The following is a 22512-nucleotide window of genomic DNA, read 5'->3' as shown; positions in this document are numbered from 1 at the left end:
CCCTTCAGATATTGGAAGGCTGCTATAAGGTCTCCCTGGAGCCTTCTCTTCTCCAGGCTGAACAACCCCAGGTCTCTCAGCCTTTCTTCATAGGGGAGGCGCTTCATCCCTCTGATCATCTTCGTGGCCCTCCGCTGGACCCGTTCCAACAGGTCCATGTCCTTCCTGTGTTGAGGACTCCAGAGCTGGACACAATATTCCAGGTGGGGTCTCACGAGTGCAGAGTAGAGGGGTAGAATCACCTCTCGTGACCTGCTGGCCACACTTCTTTTGATGCAGCCCAGGATGTGGTTGGCTTTCTGGGCTGCCAGTGTGCACTGCCGGCTCATGTTAAGCTTCTCATACACAAGCACTCCCAAGTCCTTCTCCTCAGGGCTGCTCTCCAGCCATTCTCTGCCCAGCCTGTATTTGTGCCTGGGATTGCCATGTCCCAGGTGCAGGACCCTGCACTTGGCTTGGTTGAACTTCATGCGATTTGCACAAGCCCATCTCTCAAGCCTGTCCAGGTCCCTCTGGATGGCATCCCTTCCCTCCAGCATGTCGACCACACCACCAAGCTTGCTGTCGTCGGCAAACTTGCTGAGGGTGCACTCTATACCACTGTCCATGTCTCTGACAAAAATGTTAAATAGCACTGGTCCCAGTACCGACCCCTGAGGAACACCACTCATCAGCGGCCACCACTTGGACATTGAGCCATTGACCACAACCCTTTGAGTGCAGCCATCCAGCCAGTTCCTTATCTACCGAGTGCTTATCTCCTATTGCTGCTTGTTTTATATTCTGCTTTTCTCCCTTAACAGAGTGACAAGCCGTAATTTACTGTTTGCCTACTTTGTTTCTGCTAGGAAGATGTGGTGGGCATAGATGTCTGTGCAGCTCTTAAAAATGCTATCCTACCTGCCTGTGCTCTGGTTTTTCCTTTGCAATGCCTTTCTAAGGAGCAGAGTGAGGGGCTGGTCAGCCACTGCCCTCCTGGGTGAGGGCTAACCACTTGAAAACAGAAGCTACAGTGGGTCCCTCGTGGTGCCTCCCATGAGAGAGAGGTGAAGACCGAGAACTCTGCAGAAAGAGCTGGTAGCTCTGGATTGACTGTTTTCCCCTGGCCTTTTCTAGGGCTAACATAAAGTGAGTTCTTCCTGAGCAGGTTAGCAAAGGAAATGAGATTTGTTCCAGATTTGCCTTCTGTGTCTCCTAATTCTCCTCTTGCTGGCTCCTAACCTTGGGCCCCATAGCTTTTTGCTTAGCAGATCTGCCCTCAGCAGGGCTCTTTTCTATGTAGCTTCTCATTTTCACAAGTGATGTAGATATTTCCTATCTGTCTCCCTCTCACATTCAAATGAAATTGACCAATTGGTTCAAGTATTACTTTAGAGGGTAGGAGGAGGGAAACCAGCTAAATGATTGCATTAAGGCTCATTTCCGTAGGAAATCATGCTAAAATAGAATAACCTTACTTCCATTCTTCCCCATTCCCTTCTCCCCTTGCTTTACTGCCTCTCCCTGTATTTCCACCCTGCCTCTCCAGAACTCCTGTGTGAAAATCCTTTGCTCTTGGGCTTTTTCTTTCTGGTTTCTCAGGAAGACAGAATGGTTTCGTTTCCCTTCTCCCTCCCCTTCTGCACTGCAGTTGAGCAAGGGGACAAGAACTGCTTGATACAGAAGAGGCCATGTGATGCTCTGTAGCTTAGTGGTCTGGTCCCAGCATCAGACTCCAGGAGAGCTCCCCTCTCAGCTCAAGCCACTTTTCTGTGTCTGAGTAAACTTTCAGCTCTGTGCTTGGCTGCATTGGTTGGCATGATGGCTCCTGTCACTGAAAATACCCTTGTCTATGGACAGATGGAGGATCTCATCCTGGTTTGTCTGCCTGAGAGATGCTGTGCTGCATGATCTTTTGATGCAGACCTGAGGTCGGTTTGATTAGCTGCTCTTGGATGCAGGAATTCACTGCTGAGCCAGATCTGCAGGGGGTGAAAGAGGATGTTTCTTTTTACTTCCCCCCCGCCCTTAGTTCTGAATTTTAAGAAAAACTGCTGCTTTAATTTGAGTCTGATCATTCCATTTGCACTCAGTTATGTAAGGGAGACCCCATACCTTATTCCTCTTCTAGAGGTTCTCCTGTTCTTCAGACTCCCAGTGCTACAGGCAGTGTGCTCTTGGCCTGTGTGAAGAGACCCTGCAGAGGACAAGGTGGGGGACACATAAGTCCAGATCCTTGCACACCTACACATACCCTCTTCACAAACAGTGTCATGGTTGTGGTCAGAAGAAAGAAAGAAAGAAGGAGGGAAAGTGTTGCTTGCACATAGCAAATGGCAAGCTGCTAATTCCTGCAGCCGGTGAGATGCTGAGGCCCCAGGGAGATGACTTCTAGCAAATGGGTTTTCAACCTTCTCATTACTGCAACAAAAAGCTCCTTTAAGAGAGTAGTCTACTCTGGCTGCCATAGCAGCTTACCCATTACAATGCTGACATTTTCTGGACCATGTGCCAAACGAGTGCTGAGGGGTGTGCGTGTGTGTAATGCACATAATATGGAGACAGGCGAGGGACTGTTGGTTAGCTATTGCAGAGAACAGAGCCTGTAAAACTGCAAAGGAGGGAGTTTTGTCAGATCAATTTGCAAGCTGCTTTCAGCTGTCAAGGGATTACAGTAAGTTTGTGGTGCTCTGTTTGGGGTACGCATGCTTCTCTGCTTGTCCGAGAAAAGCAGAAAGTGTTGACACTGGTATATGTTGCTGGGGCAGGCTGTTTTCTCATGTCAGCTGCCTTAATCAGCTTACTGACTCATAGTGCGTGGTGGTTTGGAGAAAGAGAGAGGTGAGGGATGTGGTGATGACTTTTCTGTCACATCCAGAGAAGACAATAGGATGGGAGGTGATGGGTTTTGGACAATAGTTTTGGAGGTGGTGAGTTGAAGTTAAGTATCTCCATTTCTTGATAGGCTAGAGCAATTGTTGGAGTATTACTATGGTAGTAAATGAAGCATGCTTTTGCTCCTTTAAGAAACAAGGAAATGGCATAGATTGCCTCATAAAGGTGAGGAGATGGAGAATTTCATCTCAGTGTATCATAACAGGCTGGCACAGTTCGGGATAGGAGGCTCTGTCAGTCTGTGGTTATGGTGGTGGGGAACTAGACAGCCTCAGCACTAAGTAATGGAAATGGTTACGAAGCTTGTCTTCAGCCCATTTTGTCCCCCTTAAACCAGGAGTGACTGGGGGTGATTACTACATGTTGACTTAGACTGACGTATTTCTGGTGCAGTGTGATCATGCGAAGAACTGAACTATTGTGGTAGCTGCTGGCAGGCAATGCTCTCTGTGCCTGAAGAGGAGAGTACAAGCAGCAGTACTCACTTTGGCCTGTGCTTTGGGAAGCTTTAAGCTGTCAGTTAGGACCTCAGAACAGCCATGCTTGTGGAGGAAGATGACCCAGGAGGTAATGAGTTGTTTTGCAAACTTCTCTGCAAGTGTCACCATTGGAACTCCCTTCTGCCAGGCGCTTCCAGCACATCCCTGTGGTTATTCTGGTAGAGAACTGGGAGAGGCCATAAAGCTAACCACATGGTCTTCCTGCCAGATATTGTTGGTGACCCTGTGTGTGCCTGGACAAAAGCTGCAAGACAAATTACCACACAGAGAAACCCACTGAGGGATTCTTCTGCCTTTCCTTAGGGATTGTGATGATGGCTTTCGTGTTAGAAACAAAGGAGGTTCTGGCTGATCCTTGCTGAACTGGGGTAGGAGACCAATCCTGTGTGTTATTGCATTAAACCTCCTCTTTTCTTTTTGCAGGCTGCCCAGAAGGGAAGAAAGTTGAATTTATTACAAGCTTACTTGATGCTCTGACTACGGACATGGTACAGGCTATTAACTCAGCAGCACCTACTGGGGGTGGGAGGTGAGTCCAGAAAGCACTCAGGCTGAATGCCACCAAGGTGGCTGCAGGGCTCTGGGTGTCCCTGAGGTGGGAGCGGGAGGGAAGGGTGTTGCTCTGCGCTGGTTCAGGTTCCTCTGGGTTGCTGGGAGAGGATCTGAGGCTGCATCTTCAGATGCTGCTCTGTCCTGTCATCCCAGCCCTGCCTGCTGCCTCCTGCCCCTCCTCCCTGGCAGCTGCTCCACCATAAAGGTTAGTATAGCCCATGTGAAGTGTGAAATGAGAGCTCAGTGGGAGGAAGTGGCTTGTTCTTTTGTCCCCTGGTGCATGAAAAGACCTAATAAAATGCAAATGGATTGAAGGAGACCGTGTGGCCTAGTGGCTACCACAGGGAGTGAAGAATGCGAACCGAATTCTTGGCAGTACCAGTGCTGTGGTTTTGCTGTGGGGCCGGAGCCAGCCCGCCGATGAGGAGAGGAGCTGTTTCTGATGGCCCTCCCCTCTGACCGGCTGCCTGTTCATCCGGCTTGGAAGGAGCAGCAGGTCAGGCCTGTCGAAGAGGTGGGCAGAAGTCTGCGTTTCTGGGGAACTGGAGAAAAGCTGAGGTCTTGTCTCCCCCTTCTGCTTGGTAACAGCAAATCCCCTTAGTGCAGCAGCTGCAATGCTGTGGCAGGACAGGTCACTGAGAATGGACTGTGATGGGTTTAAAAGAAGTGCTATGTTGCCTTAGCTAGGCAAGGCTTCTATGATTCTGGATTCCCCTGACTGTAAAGGGAGTCAGTGCTAGTTTATCACGGAGTGATGACATGGCAACTGATGGGCTCATGTTCATAGGGGTGCAGAGATGGAAGGAGGTGCCTCCGTGCATGTGTTACTTCTATGGGTATCGCTTCAGCATATTGAGAGTAATGTTGATCCCCTGCTTTCTTCTTTCGAAGTGTAGAAGGAAGCAGTGCCATCTATAACTGCTCGGGACAAAAAACTTCTTGGGTGGCACCTCTGTGCCTCTTGGTTTCCGTATGGATTGCCTGTGAACCCATATGGTTTTAACTTCGCATTTGGACCTTACAGATCAGGCCAGTGGCTGAGTTCCTGCACACTGAATGTTCTGTAACCCGTCGAATTAGCAGTATACGCCTAGCATGTCTGTATTCGTATAAACAGGATGAAAAATGCCCCAAGGATGGGAAATACGTCGTTCTCTCCCAGCTATAAGCATTCCAATGTCAATTCTGTCTAATTTGCATGGTTCAAATGCAGTGGGTAGGGGTGGTGGGAAGCCCTGGAGAGTATTTGATATTTATTTGGCATCTTTGGCATTGGGACTGAAACTCAGCCAATGTAATCATCACTCAAAATAAAGCTTAATATAAACCAATATTGTAGAGACCAGAGATGTATGCCCCCACTGCACTTCCATAAACCAGCAGGCTTGCTTCCTAATGTTCCCCAAGCCTTGTGTATTTCTCAGCTTTCAATAGAGGCCTTTCTGGTAGAATTTTTCACTGCCCAGCTCTTCACACAGTCGTCATGTTGATTTATTTTCAGCTGTAGTGTCAGCAGCCCAGTTGCAAGGGGAAAAAGAAATCTTTTAGCAGGCTGTCCTTTGTGAGGCGAAAGACTGCTACCACCCAAATACTCTGCCTGCCCACAGCCATGATTAAATTCAGGAAACTGCTCTGGCATAAACTTCCATGCGCATCAGCCAGGCGAAGCGCATACCCCAAAGAACATGCGTCAAGCTTTTCCATCCCACCATGCCACGATGAGACCATTTATTTGGGGGGGGGGGGGGGGGGGGAGGCATTTCGAGGAATTTTTGATACTTATATAAAAATTTAATCAGTACAGCTCTCCTTTCATATGAGTTTGCAGAGTTGGGAAGCTGTCTCTGTGCAATAAGTCCCGCTTTCCAAGTTTCCCAAGGGGAGGAATGTCCCAAGTCCTCACTTCAGGAATATCTGAAATTGTCTGGGTGACCTAGCTTGACTTTGGCACTGGAAACGAAAGCTCTTTTCCAAGATGAAGAGATATTTTACCTATAGGCTTAATCATAGGGCTAAATAATTTCTGGCCTTAATAACTCACAAAATACTGGATTTATGACAGTGCTTATCCTGTATCTCCTTGGCCCAGGTTTGCTGAGAAGGTCATGTTGAAAAAAAAAAAGCTAGAGATCAGGCTATCTGATTTTTCTTAATGTCAGTCCTGTTATTTTTAATATCTTAATACCAGTTTTCTTACTGGAGAGGCAAATTTCATTTATTGCAGGCTCTTCTCCATCTTTGCCATAATGATGGCAGAATAGGTTCTGTATTTAAACAGAACTCTGTAGCCTCCCTCTTTCTGTTCCTTTACAGTGTTCAGCATTTCATCCTCCTAGGCCTTTTGTAGACTTTAAACAAACGCATCCAGTGATCTAAGGCAATTTTTTAATGTATCACCAGCAAAGCTTATGCCTGTTGCAGAGGGCAGGCCAGGCAGCCAACAAACCATACCCCCATATCAGTTGGCCCCATATATTGTCATGTGTATTTTAGTCAATGAGAGAAACAGCAAGCAGGAATTTTAGGGAAGGGAGGGAGTATTCCTATTTCTCCCTGGCAGCAGGGAGATGAAACTGGCATACAATATGCATCTTTAGTATATACAGTAAAAAACAGGACCAAACACAGAGCCTTTCCAAAGGGCTGAAAAAGCCTAACAGTGAGAGTCTTAAGGAGCTCAGCCTTCCTTAGGGTATTAAAGGAAAGGGGAAAAAAAAAAAAACAAACGTTCAAAGATGGTTTTGTATAATCTGAGTATCTCCAGAGGGACAAAAACTCTGCACGCTCTTTAGTCTAGCAGGGAAGAACATGATTAGCTGAATTTAAACAAACTTGTGATCAAAATTTCTTTAAAGCAAGGGCAATTCTAAGGCAGAATGAAGTCATGAGGGAGGTGACAGATTCCCTCTAAGGCTTTCATCTTAAGAGTAATTTGATTCGCATTCTGTATGATCTACAGGAAATCAGATTAAATGACCCTGCGGCCTTTAGTCTGAATCTGGATATGGAGAGTGAAAACTTCTTGCATTTGCTGAGTGTCTTCATCTTCAAGACTTCACCTATTTATGCTGCAAAGCTATCTGTGGCTTTGCAATTAATGTCTGTATTAGCTTTTTTCGGGGAGGGGAGAGGGAGGAGCATGGGGAGAAATGAGAGATCTGCATTTAAAAGAACACACTGAGCTGTGCTAAACTGCACACTTTATACTTGGCACACAGAAAAACAATCTAGTAGCAGCAAAGTGAGGCTCTACAACTTGGATTGCTGCAGGCCATGTAAGTAAAACCTGATAAGACTTTTTTTTTTTTATTGGGCATGCTTAAAGCAACCTTGTAATCCCTTATAGGTCTTGTCTCGTTTAAGCAAGTTCAAAGCTATTGACTTTAATTGAGTTACTCTTGCTTTACAATAATGTAAATGAGATGAGGACTTCCCTTCCTCATGGCTCTGGTTTATATTACAGCAAAACAGGCAAGTAGACTTCATTTAGACTTTTGAAACAGAAAATCTCTGGTAAAATTCATTCTTAATTTTAAGTTTATGTAATAACTCCAAGGCGCATCTTGTTACTGTATGTTTTCAAAGTAATTAAGGGAGCGCTTGTAGGAAATTGGTTTATTAACCAGTGTTTGGTATTCTTTTTTAAAAGACGCATAGTAGAAATTGTTCACAGATAAATCCTATATAATAGGAGCAGCACTTTTTAAAATTTAGCCTTTTCTTTAGTACATCTTAGTCTATTTTCTAATTTGGACATAGTCATATTACACAGGGCCTAAACTAAAATAGACCAAAGGGGATCCCGGTCTGGGTTTCCCTGATCTGAGGAACTCTCTTTGGTCCCTGCCAATTCAGAAATGAATTTTAGTTGCCAAAATGTGTGCACTATGGCTTGCTACATTATCAGCAAAAATATTAATGCCCTGTGGAATTTTGGGTTAAAAGGGCAGCTTACAACAGCCACCCTTATCATGTAACACAGCAGCTGTGTCCCTTCATTTTAAGTTGCCAATTATTCCCCATGTAATAACCCTAAAAAGTACTTCAGAAAATTGCCCCTGAGGTTCCCTTTCATGCTGTAGTTGAGCAGTTTGAAGCAGGCAAGCACAGCTCAGCACATCTCCAGGGTGTTCTGAAGCCGAGCCATGTTTTAATAAAGATTGACACTTTCAAACAGTGCAGGGAAGTTAATGCCCAACTCCTATTGCATTTCAATTGAAGTTGGATACTAACTTTTCTTTGTGCTCCTATGGAAATTCTAGCCTAATTAAAGATACGGCAGAGTTCATGTAAGAGGAGGATCTTTGAACAGTCAATGAGGAGTGAAGGACGTGATTTTTAAACCTCCTAAATGATTTATCCCTCAAATCTTCAGAGAAGTTGTGTTCAGCGTAGTGTTTCATACACAACTTAGCCAGAGGAGAGGAAGAAATGGGCCTGTAATAGGAAGATAACTTAAATTTAAGTTGTAGAGGAATTATGCATTCCCCATAATGAATTCAGATTGTGTGGTACCCTTTTGTTTAGTCTGAACACAGCTTAGGGTATTTTTGTTGGCTTCTTGATTCTTTAGCTACAGGAAAGGGGAGAATAATAAAACATACATTAGAGTAATCCTCTTTGATTCAAGCCATGTTCCACCATTACAGCTTTTAACTTTAGAATAGACGACTACAAAGAACATCAAAAGGAGGTAAGAATAGCAAGAGCAATTTTGAATTTTACCTGTTTGTTAAACTCTTACCACTTTCCACCACTCCCCCAGGCACCTTGGTGGATGTGATGAATGCTATTGTGGGCATTGACTGGCAGGGTCAGTCCTGTTGTTTCTTCAGCTTTGCCCTCATCCATCCTTTGTTCAGCGACAGCCCAAGCAAAGTATGCATCCTTGCAAAGTATTCTCAAGTCATAGAATCTCACAACTTTAACTCCTGTAGATGTCCCGACTTCAAACATACCTTATGCGTTAGGAGTGGAAGCTGGTCTGTTTTTTCTACTCCATTGCTTCTGTCAACAGCTTCTTGTCCATTGGTGTTCTTTCCACCTGGAATAACTCCCTCTGGTTTACAGTCTCTGCTGTCCAATTAGGTGATGTTGAGTTGGTCTTACTCCCCTTTCCTCCTGCCTCAGCTGCTAGTGTTGCTACATAAAGTTTGTGTTACAAAATGATAGGTTTTCTAAAGCTCTTCAAACAGGTGGCCATCTGCTGGGTAATTCAGAATTTGCAACCTGGCTTCCTCTCAAAGCGATGGTTTGTATTAGGATTTTCTGTCACCACAGCAGTGCTGTGGGTCTGTGCAGCCTGGGCAGAGGGATGCAGTGGGGCTGCAAGTGTGCAGGGAGGAGCAAAGGATCAGCTTTGGTAGGAATGGACTTTGTTGACTCAGTAAAATTTAGTGGGACATATTACACTTTGACAGCACATTTCTGTGGAGGACAATGTGATTGCACACTGTATGTGGTTCTGTATGTGGGTAATGTCTGACATTTGGTGCTCTTGTATGCTTTGCTCTATATACCTCCCTTCTTCCCTGCTCCTTCCCACTGAGTTAACTCCTCCTTTCTTACAAGGAGCCTCAAAGGCTGGAAAGCATTACAGTCTGCATGCAAAGTGCATATTCAAGCTGTCTACCTGATATTTTGGCATATTCTTCTCTCTCTGCTCCAGAATTCGGTGGAGCTGCAAAAGTACGTCTGTGTTTTTTAATAGTCTCTTTGCTTTCTGCCTATACCCCAGTTACACCAGATGACATGAAGGTGTTCTGTGGAAGCGTGTCTCAACTGGAAAACAGTATTGTTAAAAGTAACAGTATCTTAACCCACATATCTCTAAGCATAAGCCACCTCAGAAATAAGTATTCTCCTCCTATGAGGGAGCTGGTAGCACATTATACAGGAGGAGGATCAAAAGCCTACTTAGAGAAGACCATATACTTGATGCCAGCAAATTAGTAAGAAAGCTGAGAGTAGGTTCCCTGTCCCAGGCTGTTAATGACAGACTATACTTCTCTTCATAGTTGGACTGTGGGTGGGCTTATGCTGCATGATGGAGCTAAACTTGCTGCCTTATGTACGGAAGTGATCCAGCAATAGTAGGTTGGATTTGGAAAATCAGCTCACACAGAGCTCTTTGCTTCCCTGGCACTCATTCTTTAGGATTGATTGTTTTACCATAGAGTGCTAAAGAGGAACAATTAGGAAGAAAAGTAAGTGCAGGTGTAATGTAGTCAACACAAGAAGACTGAGAAGGCTGTCTGCATTTTGGCAATGTCTATCTTTACTAGGTCTTACAAAGCTGCTACAGCACTGGAATGAGAGGCTGGAATTCAGTGGATTTTTGTGTGGCTGGTGTTAGAGCAAGAGAGGGTGTTTTGCTGGGACTTAAGAACGTACAGGGCAGCTTTATTCTCTCTTGGTTTTTCTGGTTACTTTATGGTCTGAATGAGTAGAGAGACAGTCCAACAAACAAAGCTTGCATCCGAGGGATGATTTATTTCTCTTGAATCAGCAATGGAGAGGTAATAGAGGGAAATTCCCCTGGAATATTCCTGCAAAGTCTGTGCTTGCAGGACAATTAGAGCACCTAGATTTATTTCAGCTGACTCTGCAGGTATGGTTGTTGTCATGGTACATCATCAAGCCTAGGTGGCTTAGCAGTGCTGTGAAGTTGCATCAATTCATCTTTCATGGATGGTGTCTAAGTGTCTTGCATGGGCAGCCATCGAAGTCAAGATAGTTACAGACAGTGTTGTAACCTCAGCCTTCTTTAGTGTATCATGTAATTTCATGAGCCAGGGAGGTACGGCTGCAGTGAAATGATGTGGATCCTTCCTGTGCTGGGATTCTAGATGATCATCAGAAAGGGCAGGCAACCAGCTCTGGAACTGCAGTCTTGCCAAGGCATCCAACAGGAAGTTGTAAAAACTCAGAAATGACTGTATCTTCATTCCTCCTACAATCATAGCAGTTAAACTAATTCCCTTTAGCTGCGTTAGCATGCTGCAGTTTTCAGCATGAGCGCTCAGCATGTTTGTAATGGCAAAGATTGATGTATCATCACCTCGTGAGTCAATGTATTTGTATTAGCCTGTGGATTTTCCTGATTTTCTTTACGGAAGCGCTGAAGAGCTCTATATTGCCTTTTTTGGTAACTCTTAAGAGCTCTTCCATGGTGTACTTCTGAAAAAGAGGCACTTTTAAGTCCTGCTTCTGAGTGACTCTGCAGCAGGTAGAGAGAAGCTTCTGTTCCTGTCTGTTGTCTTTCTGCTATTGGTTCTAAGATGCTCTGCTATTTTTTCCATTTCTGCCTCTCCAGTTGGGGGCCTTCAGGAAACAAAGGGCAGGCCAAGATGTGGACGAGGGGAATCTCGCATGCAAAAGTTCAGGTTTTATTTCTCTGTCTCAGCAAAAGCAGAATATTGTCCCTTGCAATACAGAACTTCCCTGTGGCTGTTGGAAGCATGCTGGTCCTCAAATCATAGCCAGCTCATTTCCAAAAGGGAGAGAGGCCAATGGCTGTGTTCATAAATGTCATAAAAACAAGCCACAGAATGTGTTGTTATTCTCTCCTGTCATCCTGGTCTTTGCATACAGTTTCAAGGCTCTGAAAAATCCAGGCACTCCCTTAGCTTCCTGGGGAGATTTTTTGCAATTTCTGCATGTCCATAGGTGGCTCCAGGGGCTTGCCTTGTATTTTGGCTCCCAAAACGAAGCCAGATTTATTCCCAACCTCTTCATCTTCCCCCACAGTGTTTATCCCACGGTACAATGACCAGATGCTGTGACTGAATCCCAGGCTGCTACTCAGCTAAGAATTAAATGATGAAGGAAATAGTTTCAAGTAAAACCTTGGGAAAAATGTTGTGCTGTTTATTTGCCACTCTCTACTGTGTGTGTTCACTTGCTGTGAAGATACAGATGTCTCTGGATAGGGACTACCTTTCTAAATTGTATCTTCATTTGTAAAAGCTATCAGAGAAGGTTAATGAGGATCTCTGTTCTGCACCTAAGGTCCATTGCTTGCTTTCTGCATGTTGGACACTCCCCTTCGGTAGTGATTTAAATTACCGTGGCGGTAGGGAGAGGTTTTTATTTTTCAGGCTCTGTAGCTGAGTTTTAAAGGCAAAACTGGTCATACTGGAAGGTCAAAAGAATTTTCTTCCTTCTGGTTCTCGGCAAAGAAATTTTCAGTGACAATTTAAATATATATCCTTCCAGTTTCTGAAACAAGGTCAGTGACAGTCTTAAAGTGCATTTTATAAGGTACGTGGGTTCATATTTCCCCATCATCTAGAATGTCCTAAACTCTCAGCAGAATCTGCAGAATCTCCAGCATGCAACTGACACTGCTTAAATGGCATGACATAACAGTGCCTGTTCAGTCATGGCTTGACATCGAATGTCAGCATTCTCTATTCGTGCATCTTCAGCTGTTGCTTTTCCTCCTGCTCCTCTTCTCCTTCTCCCTGATATTGTTTTTTGTTGTCCACAGAAAGAAAATGTGAGCCAAATAACATCAAACTTGTAATATCACGATGAGTAAGAAATGAAGCAAGCCGAAGTTGCCAGTTCCGTAGTATTGCTTTTAATGGATTTGTGGTGCTTGTCTGCTGTGGAATTCTTGTGTATAAATCAACCATGTGAAAAGCATTAAATATGCTGAAAATACAGCACAGGAGTTCAGATCATATAAATAGATACAGCAAGAATGTTGCATCTTGCCAAGGACATTTTCAAACAATGAATGTGTCTTGCATTAAATGAGTTTGTTCCCTTTATGAAGTCTAGATGTTGCTGTCACAGAAACTACCATGACAGCTGACACTCACAGCTCTCCTGCTGGTAACTTGGATGGGAGCCCAAGGGTCAAAAGGATCATGGAGATCACCTCGTGCACTCTAAAGGGGATGCTTCTGGGATTAGGCAGGGTTTCAGCAACTGGTGTGAGGGGAACCAGAGCTACTGAGGGTATCAGTCTCAAGGAATCTCTTGGCACTTGTTAATGCTAAGGGACATTTTTAGAAAAAGTTCATCTGTCAAAAGAGCCCGGCTAAAAGGAGGAGATTGTAAGACCTGCATATTTCTGCCTGCTTTAAATATGGCATAGTGTGCGTCTGACTTGGTGAGAGGCTTTGGCTCCTCAGCACATGCTTGACAGTGTTGGTGACAGCACCCCTTTGTCGGGGGCCTTTGCTTCCTCTGTTGCAGGTTCTCTGAGCCGGACCCCAGCCACACGCTGGAGGAGCGAGTGGTGCACTGGTACTTCAGCCAGTTGGACAACAACAGCAGCAACGACATCAACAAGCGGGAGCTGAAGCCTTTCAAGCGTTACGTGAAGAAGAAAGCCAAGCCCAAGAAATGTGCCCGACGTTTCACTGACTACTGTGACCTCAACAAGGATAAGTCAATCTCGCTTCAGGAGCTGAAGGGGTGCTTGGGAGTCAGCAAGGAAGGAGGTGAGTGCCTTTCCTTCCCTGTTGCATGAGAATAAAAGGCTTTACATGGAGTTAACAGTAAACTCGGGAATCTCTTTTCTCCCAGGTGATTCAAAAGTGCCACAGTTTGTGTGAGAAAAAGAGCGGGATTAATACCCTGCTATGCAAATGTAGTTATTCGTGTTATGGCTCTGCCTTATATCCCTTATGACAAACCTTTGTGCTAAGCAGTATACAGAAGCAGGGCAAAAAGATGAGCTTTGCCCAGGACCCTGCTGATACTGTAGAAGTCCTTGGAAACTGTAGTTCAGATCAGGTCCCTTCTGAGTAACACACTGCTAACAATATTCTGTTGTCTCAGCCATGTAGGTTGGATGATGTATGAGCCAGCACAGGCCCAGTCCTTCTCCAGAGACCCTGTTGACTAACAGAAATAATATTTATTTTCATTGCTAAATCCAGCATGCAGGAAAGTGGATGACGCAGAGAGAACAACTCAGAAGGAAGGTGCAGGGCTGTACTGTTGCCCTTTTTCAGAGTTAAATTGCACTTTAAGATTGGGGGAGAAATAGGGCGTATGAATAACATACTTTCCTTTCTGTTTAATGCCTGAGCAACAACTCAGCGTCCTCCTGTTTCTTCCTCTTTCATCTTCACCTCATATTCTGTTGGGACCTGGACCAAGTTGATATTTTTGGAAATGTTATGAATTGAAACTGTTCAACCCAAATTCAATAATTATCAGTCATTCTTAACTGTGGGCAGATTTGCTTGGCAGGAGAAGGCAAACAGGGAGATTCCAGGGGACTAATTTCCTGTGCAGGTGTCTTGGCTGTGCAGGCAGCTCTTGTTATAACCACCGTGCCAGTTGGGACGGGTGGGTCGCATGCTTTCTCCAGGCTTAACCTTTCCTTAGTTCTTTCCTCAGGTTTAGCACGAGTCAGTGCATTTGGGTGTTGGGAAGTTGCCTCTTCTGGGTGCTTTGCAAACATCTTGGTTATCATAATAAGCCTGTTGCATTACTTGTCAGCTGTGAGAAGCATTCAGCTTCCCTAGCTCAGTGGAAGTTTTTTTCTTGGTCATCGGTACCTTACTGAGGAAGGACATACCAAAATAGCAACCCCATTCCTTAATTTTATTACCTTCCCAATAAGATGAATATGCCAAATGAGTTTTATTGCTATTTGGCCTGGAATAAGACTCTCTGGAATCTGCCGCCTTGGCCAACTGACTGTTCAAAATTTAGTTTATTGGGGGGGGGGGGGAGAGAAGGAAGAAAATGCGCATCTTTGAGCCAGTGTGAAGGGGAAATAAAGCAGCAAGACATTGTTATAAGTGCCTGATTGCCCAACTATTTGCTGAGAACACAGTCTTGACTTTCTTGGTTTCTTCCATTGTATGAGGACAGGATTGTGTCCAAAAAGGGGCTCTGACCTTGTTTTATCATACAGCTCCACGTACCTATGACAGGCCTGATAGGCCTTGAGGATCAAAGATAAATGAGTAACTTCTGTGGAAGGAGGACCACAGGGGGCTAAAGGATGGTGAAGGCTAAAGAGCAGTAGAAGGGGTAGTGTAGGGAGCAGGTACTAACAGTAGGAAAGAACTGAGGGAGAGGACTCGAGAGGTGCAGTAAGCAAATTTGCAATGGATCTTTTCTAAGAAGTCATGAATTTGTGAGGTGGTAGATGACATGTTTGCTCTGCTTTCTATTCACAAGAACTTCTAATTTAAGAAATAACTGGTAGCTTACCCCTTCTCCAGCTTTCCCTTATCCTGATCATGGGTGCATGCGGTCAATCAACTAGTTCATGTATTTGCTCTCAGTTCCTTTCTCTGTACCATGGCCTCCAAACATCTGCTGGGGCTGAGGTCACTGTGGGTCCAAGCCAAGAGCTAGTTTGGAACCTTTTTGATGACGTACTTTCAGTTGTAAACTGCCAGTCAGATGAAACCAAAACTTTTCATGGAAATGTTTCTGTTTCAACAAAAGCTTTGTTGGAAAGGTTTTTCTGGTCTGGATTGGATGAGGAATGATTGGAGGGAGGCAAGGAAAGTCATCATTTCCCCTTGATATACTTCATTACAAATGAACTTGCCTCAGATGTTCCAATGGTTGGGTATCCAGCAGCCTTAGGACTAAAATGAAGTGGGTCATCGTTCCAGGTGAGTGTGCCTCCTGCTAAGCCAACTGAGCACTTGAAACAATGATGAAAAATAAAACTTAATACCAATTTTGTAGAGTTTGGGATGCTGAGGAAAATAAATGTTAATGCTTCTGCATTTTTGTCAGTGTTTTGCTTTTGGGTTGTTTTTGTGTCCAGTTCCATTCAAATGTGGAAATAGTGTTGCTTGAAGAAAGCACAGGGCATAGGATAAATCAGCGCTGTTACATGCCTCTTGGGCACTAGATAGTCTAAGTAAATAAGATTTATGTGTGAGGATTCAGCTGGGATATTCATAAGGACAAACCTGAATCTGAGCTCTTTCCATCTTAGGATCAAATCTGTCCAAGATGCATAGTTCTGTCTGTCTTCCCCTCCTCAGTATGTTCTTGATGCCTGTGGTAACGTAATATGTGGGAGCTGCCAGCCGGCGGTTTTTCAGTGAGGAAAATAACCTGTCCAGTCAGCGGGCAACCCTTCCTCTTTTCCATCCTTATGATGACCCAGAAAGTTGCTGGGAAATCTCCTAGGTCTGGTGGCCTCTTTGCAGAGTTCTTGCCCCTCTGCTCAAACCAGGTGTGTTTCTGTCAGGGGCAACTCGGATGGAAAAACGCCATTCCTGGATCTCAGAATGGAGTAGCCTCATAGAGCCAGCCTTTGAGGGCTTGCAGAAGCCTGCAAATGGTTTCTTAAACTGAGGCAAAACGGGCAGAGAGGGCTTGTAGCTCAGAGTATGCCAGAAACAGTCTTTGCCATCATTTGATCTAGGATTGTCTGTTTGAGGAGTTGTGGAAGGAAAACAGACTGATTTACAGCCTGTTAGGAGTTAGCATTCATCAGCGCAGTCTGCACAGCCTGAGTTAAGGGGGGGGACCATCTGTGATCAAAGAACAAATTTAGCTCTATGCATTAGTCAAAAGGCAGGGTCCTTGAGAGGAGATAGACATGTGCTGTAAAGCTTTGCTGGAAAGTTACTGGACCCAAGATTAATTGGAGTCCAGTGATGTTGAGGAGGAGGACTGTTGATCTGAGCAAGGCTTATACTGGTTGTGCTGACTGCAAAATGCCGGAGTCGAGTTTTACCTCTATATTCTTCCAAATTCAGAGGAAAAAGTCAGAATTTTGTGCATGTCCAAAGAGGAGCTAAGGGATTAAGCAGCAAAGAAATGTCCCTCCGCTGGCTGACAGGAAGTTTCCTTCTGCCAGTTCAGATCCCGTGATTGCTTTACCATCCAAGAGCTTGTCAGACGGTAGGTGTTGGGTGCTCTTCACAGGCCGTGAGGACATCTGGGGTGGAACTCAGCCACAGTTTGTGCCAACAGCCAGCTACTGAGAGCACAGTCCAGAAACAGGATCAAAATATCTTAATTAAAATGAGTGTGTAATTAAACAGCTTGTCACTTTCTACTGAAGCTGAGCAAATACCGCAAAAAGAAGGAAAAATAATGGACAGTCTAAACGGCAGATTTAATTCAGTGATACTCGGGACCCTCCTTTTTGGTATCTGCAGAAGTGACTGATTCTCTGTGTGCTTGAGAGGCTTCTGGGAATGAGGATGCTCTATTATCACCGCTGTGCAAGCGGCTGAGTGGGAGCAGGTCACCAAGAAGCGGTCACCAGGGAAAGGCTTCTGGACCAATGATGGTAGAAAGTTGAGAACAGTCTGAGAGGCTGTGAGAAAACGGTAACCAGGTAATGACTGAGTTAATAAAAAGGAAATTCAGAGTACATCTAATTACAGTTAGATTAGAATGTAAATGAGCTCTGCTGGTTCAGTGCTTGGTTTTGTTTGCCTTGTTGAGATAGCCCCTTTTGGAGCTCAGTAGAGATGCTGTACTTTGTCACCTTCAATCTTGAAGAAAGTTACTGATGGTTAGTATGAATCAGGACATCAGTATTGTGCTGAGGACATAAGATAGGGCTCCTGGTAGCGTGTTCCTCCCCCCCGAGAGCTTTGCTCAGTAACTCTGAGGAATCATTTCTACCTATAAAAAGCTGCCAGGGTTTCCTTGGGGCTTTTCCTTTTGAAAGGCACCTGGCCTAATCTAGTGTAGCTGGTATTGTTACCCAAGAGAGCCTACTTGTGAGGCTGAGAAAATGCTCTGCGTTATGAAACTTACTGAATGATGGGGTGTTACTCTCTAATACCCAAGGGTGACCCAGATGTATGTTAGTAACCCGCTGTCACCATCTGCCATATTCCTTCCTCTCTTTCATGCCAGTTTTATACTGGCTGCAGTGTTGTTTTAGCAGGGTTTTGCCTTCTATAGGTCTATGTGGCAGGCCTCTGTATCAAAGGCAGCCGGCTGAAGGTGATACTCTCTGCATTTGGAGTGACAGGTGATGTGCCTCGGGGTCGTTTCCCAGCACGGATGTATGGGGCCAAAGTCACGGAGAGCACAGAGCCCTACCAAGCTGCCGAAAAGCTGTGCCCTGCTTTTTAATTAAGCATCCCTCCCCTTTCAGGGATGCTCCCTGCCTCTTCTGTCAACTTACCTGGACCTCCACGCCTCCTTCCGAGGGCAAACAGGGCTCATTCACGGCAGCGCACTGTAGGAATAGCTGCACTGGGTGCAAAAAGGGGGATTTTGGGAATGCTTCTCCCTTGCCCGGGCCGTGCGCGGCCCAGCAGCGCCCTCCAGGGCCCGACCCCGGGAGCGGCCCGGCTCCCCGGGCTCTCACTGCCGGCCCCCGGGAGGGTCCCGTTGGCAGCGGAGCTCTGCTTTGTGTACGCGGGCGCAGCGATCAACAACGGCTCCTCTCATCTCGCCGGGGCAGACGGTGATAGGAGGCCAGCGTTCGGGGGCCATGAAATAACTCACCGCGTTTTTACAGTTTCTCTTATTAACGGTCTCTAAAGGATTCTGCTTTCTCACCCATTTCAAACTCAGCCACTGCCACCTTTCTTTCCGTCTCTCTTTTCCTTCCCAGCGGTTCCGCTCCTGTCCTGCAGCCCAGCCTCCCCACCCGGGGCTTCCCCCGTCTCACCCCTGCCCTCTGAGCTTCTAAGTTTGGGGCGTGCAAAGTACTTAGAGTGCAAAGCACAAGCTGTGCAGCCAGGTCAGATGCATGCACAAATCAAAGATAAGTGTCTTAGGCTGGGCCGGAGCAGAGGGTGGCAAGAGGCTTGCTGCTTCTGGCAGGGAGCAGGAGTTCCCCTTTCCAGCTCGTGCCTCACCTGAAATCAGGCTACGCAGCTGGCAGGAAACATAACATGCTTTCGAGAGCTCCTGTAATCCCTGAACTGTCTGTACCCAGCAGATGATAGGAACAGGTTTACTGTTGAGGTGAGAGCCCTTGTCATGAGCTCCATCTGGTGTAGGGTGCATGTGCCTGTATCTCATGGAGTCATAGTATCATCTGGGTTGGAAAGGACCTTTAAGATCGAGTCCAACCATCAACCTAACAGTGCCAAAACCACTACCTATCCATGTCCCTCAGCACCACGTCTACCCATCTTTCAAATACCTCCAGGGATGGTGATTCAACCACTTCTCTGGGTTGGTCTCTCCCTCTCTGCTCGCAGTCAGGCTCCACTCATGATGCAGTCACAGCTCTGTAGTCTGTCCCTGCCCTTTTGCCAGGTATGAGTTCAGGTCTTTGCATTTTAGGCACCGATTTGATTGTTTGGTCCAAGCTAAAGATTTAGTGAACTTGGGCTATCTGTATTGCCTACACCTTCACTTTTCTGGCTGTGCCCTGTCTATATGACATTATTTTGCTTGCTCTTAGCAAAAACTGTTTTGAGAAACTTCATGGCACTACTTGCATCCTTCCTTTCTTCTTCCTCCTTCCACAGTTAAACTTAACCTTGTAATTGTTGCTTCTTGCCCTCTGGATTTCATGACGTTCAGATACTACAACACAGGTATTTAACATCTCTCATCTCCAGCACGTTAATCTGACTCTTGCATGTGAATCTTAAGGAGTGCTGGCAGGACTTGCTGTGTGCACACTCAGAGGAGTTCCTTTCAACCTGCACTCTGGCAGCAGACAGCGGGGAGGCTCCTTTGTCATGCCATGGCGTTTATTGCCTTTAATGTGGTTCTTGGATTTTACAGGTAGCCTGAGCAGTTTCCCCAGTGGAAAAAGACAAGGCCTTAACCCTTTCAGTGAGTATCTTGTCAAAATGTTTCATTTCCTTCCTGTGATAACCCTGTCCCCAAAAATTCATTCTTCCCTGCTCTCCTCTGTTCACAAATATCAATATAGAAACAGCTGAAAACTGAAGTTGTTCATAAAAGGTGTGAATATAATAACTGCAACTTAGCTGCATCATCTCGAAGTCCAGCACTGTGTCTTCAGCTGGGGCAGACAATACACTGCTAAGACATTAGAATAGGATGCAGCAGTTATGGGATGAACACTCTCCTACCCTATTCTCCCTGCTTCTGGCAAACAATGATTTAGGTGATTTGTTGTGTTTACATTACATTACTCCATGGACAGCTTCCCATGAAGACTCTTCTCTGTCCTGGTGAAGGTCTACTCTCCTCTGTATTTTGTGGCAGTGAATCGCACCCTTTCATCAGGCACAAAAACCCAACTTTGATTTGCTTTCCTTTTAGTCCTGCTGCCTCACAGTTTCGTTGGATGCTTCTCATTTTGGATTGTGAGAAACAGCAGTTCTCTCCTGCCTGTCTTTCTCCGGCCACTTGTTGTTCGATAGCTCTCCAACATATGTCCAGTTAGACTCCTTTCTGTGTTGAGAAAACTTAGGCTATGTGTTTGCTTAGTGACAGAAGTCTTCCCATACCTCTTGCTATCCTCCTTACCTTTCTGGGCACCTTATCTGGGCCTCGTAAGATGGGCTGAACAGAGAACTGAAGGTAAAGATCAGCTGAGCCTTACACATTGATGTGTGTGATACACCAGTGATGTTTCCTGGTGTATCTTCAGTTCTGAGCATGTATTTGATTTTTGTCTGCTGCTACAAGCTGAGTGGAAGCATTAAAATAAAATAAACTGTATACTGTGGCTTCAACCTCTTTCCTAGTTGCTCAGCGTGGCTGGTGTAGGGCAGGCCATCCCCACTCACTGTGTTGCATGTATGACATTGAAGTCAATCTGCTGTTTTTACGAGCTGGTTGTTGAACACTGCGAGCGCCTTTTGCAGAGCTGTGCGGTCAATTTTGAATAGGACTATTTGGAATAATTTTGCATTTGACAATATTCACCCCCTGTTGCAGGGCATGTCAATTAGTGCTGATCCCAGGGAGGCCTGTGTGATAACCTTTCTGCTTTCCGAAAACCAGATCCATACTTCTGCTTTCTCTTCAGCATATTTTCACCTGTAATTAATCCACAGAGCTCTTGCTCTGATCCTGTAAGAGCTTTGATTCTTTTAAGAGCCTTTGATGAGGGGCTTAACAAAAGCTTTGTGAAGAAACAAGCGTGGGGGTATGCGCATCCATCTGACCTGCTCAGCAGCACCCTTGCGCCATCCACCAGGATGCCAATAGCCCTGGCAGCTGGAAGAGCAGAGGGAGAGATGTCGGGCCAGTTGTTTGCCCAGACTGCATGCCCGTTTCCACGGAGGAGGAGGAGGGAGAGGAAAGTGGTGGTTTATGTTTAAAAATGCGTCAGTCCCCAGGGCTCTGTGTGACTCATTCAATGCTTTTTTCAGCAAGGCTGTCTCATCTGTCTCATTAGCCCCTGGTTGTTTTCAGCCTCACAGCTTACTCTGGGATCTCAGCCTTCCGGGGACATGGCTGCTGCAGAGGCTGCACTGTATCTTTATCTGTCAGGTGCCCTTTTGGTTTTAATTTGCCTTTTTTCCTCACTTTGCCTACTTCTGTTTTGTTTTTTTCTCCCTCCTTGCCCACCCCACCCTTTCAGTAGGTCGCCTGGTGTAGCAGCAGAAGACAGGAAGGGAAGGCAGGAGCCAACCCAAAGGAATGAAAGATCCAGCGACAGACAGACACCTTGCTGCTTGTGAGCATGCATGCAGCATCAGCAACATCCAACGTAGCAGAAGTGGCACCCAGAACATTTGCACTTTTTAATAATTGGTTTGGGTTTGTTTTTAATTGCTTTTCAATGCCATTATCTAATACTTTAGAGAGTGGGGGGAAGCAGGATCATGACTTTTTAAAATTGGAACAGCTACTGATGACGTAAAATTGAGTTCACAGGGACTCAAAGAAAGAGAATTTTATATACTGTATATAAATATATATGTAAATTGTACAGTTGTCTTGTACAGGGGTTGGAGTCACTGTTCTGTTCCTCCCTTTGCTTTTGAAGGCTGTTAGGGTTAGAGGGACACTTTGCATTTAATGGATTACAGTAATGCATTCATTTCTGCCACCAAACTGTCACTCAGTTGCAAACCTTAACATCGCCGTGCATGAAGGAACAAGTATATTGGCATGACTTGTGCTTTCAGATGTGCACACAGTGCCCCAGATACCAAATGCTTCTTGGGAGCAGCTGAACCCCTACTTTTCTTACTGTAAAGCCCTGTGCAACTTACAGGCAGTTGGGCTTTTGAGAGAGCACAGATTTTGCCTAAGTATCAGTGCACCGCAAAGCTGCTTAAAGTAGGGATAGAAAAGGGTTTTATTAAGGACATACAAAAGGAGTTTCTGCACCTGTTGCAAGTTGGGCAGAAATGAATTGCAAATGCATTACTACCCAGGGCCAGAAGACATGCTTGGCAAAGATGTGCCATGCCTTGGGAATCTAACGTAGGAAGGATGTGGGAGCTGCAGGCCTAGTAGAGTTGGCGGAGTGAAGTCACACATCTTCCTCTCTCACAAAGCGTTCATCTGTATGTTGTACAACAATAAAAATATTGAGCAGCCTGCTAAAAGCAGCATCAGCCTGCCTGTTGCTTTGCTGAAGAGCAAAGAGCATATTTGTCAGTGTAGAAAGACACAATCGTGCTGCTGGTTCCCGAGAGCCTGGTTTACTCATGTTTCAGCTCTGCAGCTTGGGCCACGCTAACTGGTAAAGGACTGTCTGCAGTGACTGTTCTTGTCTTTG

The 22512-nt window shown here is 45.4% G+C and overlaps 1 protein-coding gene across 1 annotated transcript in view; it reads left to right on the top strand.

Annotated features, from left to right (window-relative positions):
* Window positions 1-20728, top strand: part of SMOC1 (SPARC related modular calcium binding 1) — a 127325-nt gene extending 106597 nt beyond the window's left edge. The window contains exons 10-13 of the mRNA XM_074148866.1: window positions 3798-3903; window positions 13134-13381; window positions 19587-19637; window positions 20715-20728. Of these exons, the coding sequence (XP_074004967.1) occupies window positions 3798-3903; window positions 13134-13381; window positions 19587-19637; window positions 20715-20728 (419 nt within the window). The remainder of the gene's footprint in view (window positions 1-3797; window positions 3904-13133; window positions 13382-19586; window positions 19638-20714) is intronic.
* Window positions 20729-22512: the final 1784 nt, after the last annotated feature.

Source organism: Numenius arquata, chromosome 6 (genome assembly GCF_964106895.1).
Source record: "Numenius arquata chromosome 6, bNumArq3.hap1.1, whole genome shotgun sequence".
Classification (NCBI taxonomy): domain Eukaryota; kingdom Metazoa; phylum Chordata; class Aves; order Charadriiformes; family Scolopacidae; genus Numenius; species Numenius arquata.
Note: the sequence above shows the minus strand (reverse complement) of the source record. Positions and strands in the feature narration are given on the sequence as shown.